We start from the raw sequence: 8,966 nt of genomic DNA, 5'->3' as shown, positions 1-8,966 counted from the left end.
AAAAAAAAAGAAACCATAACAAACACTTCATGCAATAATGGCAATATGAGCCGAAAAGCAATTAAAATTTTGTAAGCACAACTAAGCCTTAAGTAGGTCATTAAGTCGTTAAAAATGGATATATAGAATTGACTGCAATTATATAGATCCTTTTTTTTTTTAAGGCGGAAGGTGTAGTATTACAGTAAATACACCACTCTAATGCATTTACAAATATCGACCGCACACGATGTCAATGCCATCATGACCCACATAAGTCATAATGAACTCAGCGGGAGTTCAACACCAAACGTTCAAAGGCACAGTTCAGTTTACACTTGCCAATTGCATTACTCAAGACAGGCACACTGACCAACTCACGTGACGATCAGATCAACAGATCGTCAGCGTCAGTTTGTCAGTGCGACTGCCAAAATAACTATGACACATATGCTGATTTAGCATACCATATGCACATTTGTAGTTTGTAAGTATTAGTGTAAATTAGTGTAAGAAATTTTGTATAAAAAGAAAGTAATTTCAAATAAAGCAGCAATTCTTGTTGCAAGCTACACGCAAGCATTTCTTTAATTTACAGGGTCCACAAATTACCGCTATGTAGAGTAATCCATCGAGTGGCAAATGCCGTGATAAACAAATTGATGAATGAAACTATTTGTTGGCCGGAATTTACGCAAAATATTGCCACACAATTTTTCAGCATTGGTGGATTTCCTTAAGTCGCAGGGTGCATTGATGGAAATAAGATATACATAGGCGCCCCTAAGGTTACTGAGTACCAATTTGTTAATCGGTAGGGAAATATGTAATTCTATTAATGCTATGTGGTTTTTGTTACTGAATTGTTTTGGAAAGATTCAAATATATAATCCTAAAATGTAGAAAAATATAGCTATTTATATAAACATACGTATGATAGTCAAGACGGACTTACTTTTTTCCTTACCAATTTTTAAGACTGCCAATTTATTGGCTTTGCTTTGTGCGCGCGACATAGTAAGAAAAAAAGGGAAGTTGAAAATGTTTATCAAATCGCACATGGGCTTCCTAAGCCTTCGTTTTCCATTAGGAAACGGTAATCATTGTAGCTAAGCACATTATTCGTAAAGTTCTCTATTTGAGAAGCAAAAGAAATTGGCTATGCAATGCTTATCAAATCGACTTATCCAAGCAAATTTTCAGTTACTCTTTTTTTTTATAAGTTGATACGTTTTTTTGATAAGTAAAAAGTGCAACACTTATCAACTTTACTTTTCAAAAAAAAAGGCTTATCCAAAAGTTGTAAGGTGATAAGTGATAAGCCGTTGGTGCAATTGGGCCCTGAAGTTATACAATGCAATTGCGATGCGGAATCAAGCAAGGCTTTTTAGAATACCACAGCAGTAGCCAACGTAGCATGCTCCTTAGACACGAATGCAACAGGCTGCTTAGAGTCCGTAATAAGAGCCGCCTCCGGAGATGCGGCTGCATCCTCGAGAACAGGACGAGCGATTGAGGACAAGTGAAGCAAGGTATTATGTTTGCTTGAACAACTTCTGCAATTGCTTGATTTGCAATTTTTCACGACATGGCCTTTTCGAAAACAGTTAATACGAAGCTGCAACCTTTTGCCTTCCTTGAAGCGCAGCGAAGGTGATAAATTTTGAAACAAAGGGCACGTGAAAATTAAATGCTCTATAGCATTGCAAAATGCACACCCTTTGGCAGGGCTGGCGGTGACAAATGATTGTTTACGAATGGAATTCCTTTTATGATTCACCTGGTGTCCCGAACTGGATGTAGTGTTTTCAAGGCTCTCCATTATACGTACACGTGATTAGTTCAACGGGATTTAGACACAAAAAAACAATAGGTATTAGTAATTATGCGAGATATTTGCGTAATATAAATGCGTATTTAAAATATAAATAATGTATATACGAAAATAAAAATTTCCCTCTCCACTTTCTCGTAAACAATTCACAATAGAGCAGTTTTTTCACTTAACAACACTTTCGCGTATTTTTTAACCGACCTGGCTGAACTCGGATAAATAGGCGAGTTTGTGTTGTTGCTTTGCATGTAATTCGTCATTTAAGCGAGTGTTCTTTTGTAGCTCGGTTGCAAAAGAATGGACCTTATATCGAAATCTATTTTTAGTAATGTTACCGCTTTTTCATACTCTTCCGCGTTGGTTTCCAAAGGCCGAAAAGCATCTAAAGCGATTCCACTTACGCACGACCCTAGGTGTTGAAATTTCTCGACGCTTGACAAGTTCGTCTCCTTATCTACGACTGCACTGAACATTGCCCACTGAATCGGGGTAACTGCAACGGTGGCAAACGAAATCTTGGGACTACCGTAATGGAGGCCACTGCGGAATGTTCTTCCATCGGCGACTGCCGACGAATGGATGATTGTGCGAACGTGGAAGAACGTAATCTTCAAATTGTGCCTGCATTATTTCCAACTGCTCCAGTTTTACAATTATGCTGGTTTCATTCGCGCGCAGTAAGCTGTGATCCTCGATTTCAGCTCTAAAGTTGCTAACTTGCTTTTTGAACCACAAACTTTTTCGCTTAACTGCCATCCCTAAATTGGCGCATCAAGCGCCAAGCAACTGTCAAAAATCCGCATGCCCATACAATTTGGATGAAGCATCCCACAATAACACGGCGCTAACGCCGAGCAAATGGAATTTTTATTTTTGAAGGGCGTTACGCGTTGAAGTTGGATGCAGAAGACGGAAAGAAAGAGAAAGGACAAAAAAGTGAAAGAGGAAACCAGAATAAAAAGGAGAGGATCTGAGAAAACGTCAAAAATTACGCCGCGTTGATTTGGGGATAGCGCGCGCTGACACCCGTTGACAATGGAAAACGCCACGCTGAGCGCTTCAATTTAGGGACCGCAGTACGAAATGTTATATTTGGGTTATCCGTTTGTTCTCGAATAGCCTCACGTCTTTTATTTGCTCGATTCATTATGCTTGTGTAAAATTGAACAAAAGCAAAAGTTAGCCGGAAAAAAACGGTAACCGATCAGGCGAGCCAACTGGTGATGTTAATAACGGAGCTAATCCAACAACTAATGCTTCAGAGACACTCGTAGGTATAAGTTTTAATAAGTATAAAGTAGAATCCATTCAAAGTAAATACTATATGACAAAAAGATCCCTGCAACAACATTTTACGAAACTAGTTTTTTAGGTATCGTCGCTACCATGTCAAACTATCGAATGTGTAAAATGGTTTTTTCATTTTTGATACCTTGCGCATGCGTTCAGAATTATACGAAAGTCCGCAAATCGTCGAATTTCTAGTCTTAAAAACAGAGATACTGGCTGTAACAATACTATGTCGGAACCCACACTTTTTCCTAATGACAACAACAGTGTTTTTGCTCCGGAAAAGTACCCATTTTCACATTCGATAGTTTGACATGGTAGCGACGATATGTGCAGTGGGTGGTTCAAAAATGCATGTGAAAAAGTAAAGTCTGAATTTTTATGCTCTCACTCCCTAAACTGAGGGAAAAATGTCGGCCTAAAAATAAGAACAAATTAACTCGATTTAAGTATATGGAATCTACATATTTGCTTCTTGAAATAAAAATTTCCTACTCAAATCAAATATGATGCTTCTCTATTATGTGTACGAGTATCCGATTTTAAGTTCGGAAATGCTAAGACCGAGTGCGAACAACTTGATTCTTTCTCTGAGTGTAGGATTGTTATATACCGAAAAAATATACCCATATTATTTATTTTGAAATCATTAAATATTTGGAGCTCGCTCAAAGCGCTCAAATATCCATGCATTTTATATGGGAAAAAACACCTTTTCGTAGAAATGGTATAGAATTCTTGAAAATCAATATGTTTCAAGCTTTTTAATCACAATCTTAAAAAAATTTTCGGATATGCAGTTTTATAGCCCATTCAATTTTAGTCTGAAAAGAAAGTTTCAAGTCGCTAAAAATTACCGTTGATTTTTTAGAATTCTTTCGTGGAGGGTGTTGCGCATTTTTATCATGCGTTATATGGAGGAAATGTACAACTCCCTCCACAAAAAAGTTGTAAAAATTCCACGGTAATTTTTAGCGACTTGAAAGTTTCTTTTTATTAGACTAAAATTGAATGGGCACATCCGGAAATTTTCTTAAGATTGAGATTAAAAAGTGTGAAATTTGTATGAAAATCGTTTGAAGTTTGATTATTTGTTTTTTGAAATTTGTCCAGGCTGTTATAGTTTGAACTATATTTCAAATGAAAATTATTAAAAATAAATAATTCAACATAAGTTGCAATCAATATTATTTTGAATTTCGTAGTAAATTCATTGAACGCTGCTGTAGTTTTTAAGAAATGAAGATTATCGAGTATTTTCAAGCACTTTTTATTTTCTTTTTTCAGATCTTGGAGCATCCTGTTCGAACAAACCAAATTCCACGACAAATTCCGGATCAATCGATTTACACACAACCAATTCCAGGAATAATTATGGGAGGCGTTTTACCATTTGGATGTATTTTTATTCAATTATTTTTTATTCTTAGTTCTATTTGGTCTAATCAAATGTATTATATGTTTGGGTTTCTATTCCTCGTTTTTCTAATATTGATCATAACCTGTTCCGAGACTACAGTTCTACTGTGTTATTTTCATCTTTGTGCGGAGGATTATCACTGGTGGTGGCGATCGTTTTTAACATCTGCATTCACGGCTGTTTATCTGTGCATATACTGTTGCCATTACTTTTTTACTAAACTTTCGATTAAGGATGGAGCATCTGTATTCTTATATTTCGGCTATACTTGCATTATGGTATTTTTGTTTTTTTTACTTACCGGAACGATAGGTTTTGTGGCTTGCTTTTTTTTTGTTCGTAAAATATATAGCGTAGTTAAAGTTGATTAAGGGTTCGTTTTAATGAGGGGCCAATGTATTACGTTTAAAGCAGCATAATATTCTCTGTATATAAAATTTAATGATTTCTATTCTCGATTTCATGGATTCCTTTAATATATGTAATATATTACCAACATGCTTATAAAACACGATGTTTATTTTGTAATCATATTATAAAACTTTAAAAAATCATATATTTACCTCCATAAATTAATAAATTTTTAATCCCTTTAATTACGGATAAAATGCTAATTCATTAAAAACACTTGCACTCTTTCTGCGAAGCGCAACTTAAATTTGAAGAATATTTGGAAAATTTAAAACTGAACGTTGTGTATTACCCGACCAACCAAAAACTAATTTCGGACGACCAACTGTTGGAGAATATGTTTCCTCGTTTCGGAAACAATTTATTGCTTATTTCAAATGTTACCTTAAAATTCAAACAGCATGTATGCATGTTTTATAATCTTTTAATATTGTAACTTTTGAAAAATGGAAAAAGCAACAAAGTCTAAGCGGTAGAAGTTATAGCAGCTATTTCGGAGATCACCACATCTCATGCTCATCAGACTTCTTTTTCTAGACTTCAGCAGGGATCGAACCCGCGACATCGATGTGCAAAGTCAGGAGCGTTTACCACTGAGCTCTGCACACCCCTTAAACTATTGTTGCTAATTCATTTCCTTATTCAACCTACTACTATCAAGTGCAGCTGATTTGCCGCTATTAAACTTGACAGCGTGGTTGTTGTTGTCAATTCTACACATTCGGGTTGGTATCGAAATTCTGATACTACAAAATTCGGAACACGAAATTCTGCTTTCTGAAAATTCTGCCTTTTGACAATTCTGCTTTTTAAAATACTGAATTACATAATTCTGTTTTAAAACATAATGGAAACAATATTAAATAGGACATGTCGTTACTTTGAAAAGTCCGCACTGGAAATAATAATAACGCGAAATATTCCCCTGAGTTTTGGTCAGTGCATGACAGCATGCATCGGAAACAGAAACCTTTTCTACAACGTAAAACCGTCGCGAAATGTGGCATCGCCGGCTAAAAGTAGTTGTTGGATGAAGCAATTCCCAGTTTTGTAATCTTGTATTGAATTTACAAGAACTTACTTTAAATCTTCTATTAAAAAAAGAAATGACTTAAGACACACGGTTTTCTTCTTTTTTTTTGAAGAGATACAATTATCAAAATATTGTATTTTACTAAAACAAAATGTTGGTTGCATATATTGAAAATAAGGGTTTATTTTGATAAGTGTAAAATCACTATGTAAGAATTGGTATTCTTTTCGCTAAGTAGTAACAGATTTTTAGGTCGCTTAGAATGTATTTCCTAAATGTAGATTTAAGACAAAGGGCCTGTGCCAATTGATAGAAAAGATGAAATTTTGACGGATAAAACCAAAAATTTTACATTTATCGTGTTGAATACAAGCGTCAGAATTTTAACTAGCTCATGGGACTAGGTACAATTTTGACAGCTTCTAAATATATATAAATCAAATTGAAAGCTGAAAAGAGCATAAAAAGGCGTACGTTACTTGCAAGTTATAAAATAGATATCAATTTTAACAATTTCAGCAAAACACAAAAATAGAACATTCGCACGCGCGATTGTTTGGATTTTCAACTCTCAAAATTTTTCCAACGCGTCACACCACGGAGAAAAAAGTTAAGGCTCCGCCAGATAGAAACTCTTCTGCGTCACAGGGATGCTTTTGACTGACAAGAGGCACAGAACATGGCGAGGCGACACAATGAAAACTTTGCCGCAAACAAAACGGCTCATACATTGTTGTTTTCCGCATTGACGCGCCTCAAAAGCAGAGAGTTGAGGGAATTTTATCAGTTGCAGGAATGCATGCGATGCCAATGTGGCGTCTTCCGAATTTTGAAAGAAGAAAAAGCGAAAAGTAAAATTTTCTGAGACAGGATTTCAAAATGCGGAACTTTCAAAAGCAGAATTTTGAAAGGGAAGAATTATAAAAAGCAAAATTAAAAAAATACAGAATTTTAATCAAGCAAAATTTTTTAACATTTTGCAGAGCTTTGCGATGTGGAATTTTGTTATGCAGCGTAATGAGAAGCTCCCGATGTGGTGATCTCCGAAATAGCTGCAAAACTTCTTCCACTTGCACTTTGTTGCTTTTTCGTGGTACAAAGCTCAATAATAATATTAAAAATAAAAATGTTAATAAGCCACAATAACATTGACAAATTGTAACTTTTGCTTTGAGTCTTAGAATTTCATGTTGTAATACCTTAACCCGACCACATATATCCAGCGTTTGTTCTTTCCCTTAAAAAATACCAACGCAGTGGGTAATCTTTTCTTAAAATTGTATTGTTTGGCTACTCTGCCGTATTGCTATTATTTAAAGTAGTCTTATCTATTTTACAAATTGAATTAAAAATTGGATATCCTCTTCTTTTAAGTTAAAATTATTATTAACAATACCGTCCTTGGTCGCTAAAACAGCAACGCCAGGCACACAGTTTTGAAATTTAACTTTTTTGTGACAAAATAAATTGCCTCGAGAACAGATAGCAAAATACGAATAAGTGAACCAGTGTAATACAGTGATCCAGATATAAATAACATAATCTAATTTGACAAATGATTATTTAAATTTTTATTCTTGAACATCAAAAATTCAAAAAAATTTAATCTTTTGAATGTGAAAAAAATTATTTACTGTAATAAGTTGTAATTATGTTTTAGAAAACGCGAATAAAACTGTAAAAATATTTAAACAAAATCCCAGCTAATTGTGCCACAAATTCAAGTTCGTTGAGGCGAAGGGAATTCCTGCGTGTAGCGTTGCTTGTAACCAGTTTTCACGTAGGCAAAGGCAAGATTCGACTTAACGGCCCCTTTATGGGTTGCATTCGGTCCTCTACAGTGGTCGAAAGTGCTGATCGAACCAATTTTCATTTAGTATTATGACGTTCATTCGGTGAAGAATAGTGCTATTGTGAATTTCGCTCATTTAGGTTCTTCACAATAGTATATTTTTGGCCGCTGGGAAGCTTCGTTTACAAATTGTGCAAACTAAATAGTGTGCTTAAATATAAAGGGTTTCGGGTGGCAGAATTAGATTTACAGTTTCTCCCTAACCGCGGAGCGTATCGGCGGGGTGGGGACAGCGTTAGCTTCGTGATTCGTACGGGTTATTTAATCACGATGTCGCAGTGGACGGGTAAACAACGTGCGTTCGCAATCGAAGCGTATTTCAAGGTCAATGATTAGTGTGAAACTGCTCGTCGTAGATTTTGTCCACGTTACAATATTCGTAGGGGACTACGACGCACAGTGGTCCAATGTGCAAAGCTAAGGTATATTAATTAAATTTTTTGGTTTGTAATTTTTCAATCAAGTTTTTATTAAATTGCAAGAATATTGTCTACATAAGAGTAAATACAACTTTTGTTGAAAAAATTTGGCTACATATAAACATAACGGTATCCAAATGTCATAGTAAGCAATAAGTGAAAAATGAAATTGTGTGTGCAACGAAAACTGAGTATTTTTAAGGCTCAATAACTTGTTTAAAGAATCTTTGGTTTAACTTTATTTCTTTCTCCGTCATTGTTTTAAGTAAGAAAATTCAGGAAATGTAAAAATTATTACCGAAGTGGACGCACATATTTTTTTGGCCCTGATAAAGTTTTAATCTTTTTGGTGAGTACCAGATTATTTTTTTTTTGTTTTTGTAGAAGAAATCATTCTTATATGGCGGAATATAGATCACTTACTATACTTATTCTCTCAATTGATGTATATACTAATATAATCCACACAAAAATTCTGCGGCTAGCTGCGGCACCCATACATTTATTTTCAATTTTCAAAATGACTCCTAAAATTTCAAGACAGGAAATTTTTGATTTTTGGCTGTCGACCCCTAAAAATGAGAGACTTGATGGAATAATGGATTTTGTACCAGGGAATATCAGTTTAGGATCTAGTGATAGAATCAAATTTGTTAAATTGAAATCATACGTGCGAAGTTCATTCAGAATTTGGACCTAAAGTGGACAAAAGTTTTCCAAAAAAGAGA

At 35.0% G+C, this 8,966-nt stretch overlaps 1 protein-coding gene across 1 annotated transcript in view; it reads left to right on the top strand.

Annotated features, from left to right (window-relative positions):
* Window positions 1–5,034, top strand: part of LOC118735007 (transmembrane 9 superfamily member 2) — a 119,537-nt gene extending 114,503 nt beyond the window's left edge. The window contains exon 3 of the mRNA XM_036464609.1: window positions 4,391–5,034. Within this exon, the coding sequence (XP_036320502.1) occupies window positions 4,391–4,894 (504 nt within the window). The 3' untranslated portion in view covers window positions 4,895–5,034. The remainder of the gene's footprint in view (window positions 1–4,390) is intronic.
* The last annotated feature ends 3,932 nt before the right edge of the window (window positions 5,035–8,966 follow it).

This window comes from Rhagoletis pomonella, unplaced genomic scaffold (genome assembly GCF_013731165.1).
Source record: "Rhagoletis pomonella isolate Grant_MI unplaced genomic scaffold, Rhpom_1.0 Rhpom_scaffold_00003, whole genome shotgun sequence".
Lineage (NCBI taxonomy): Eukaryota > Metazoa > Arthropoda > Insecta > Diptera > Tephritidae > Rhagoletis > Rhagoletis pomonella.
Note: the sequence above shows the minus strand (reverse complement) of the source record. Positions and strands in the feature narration are given on the sequence as shown.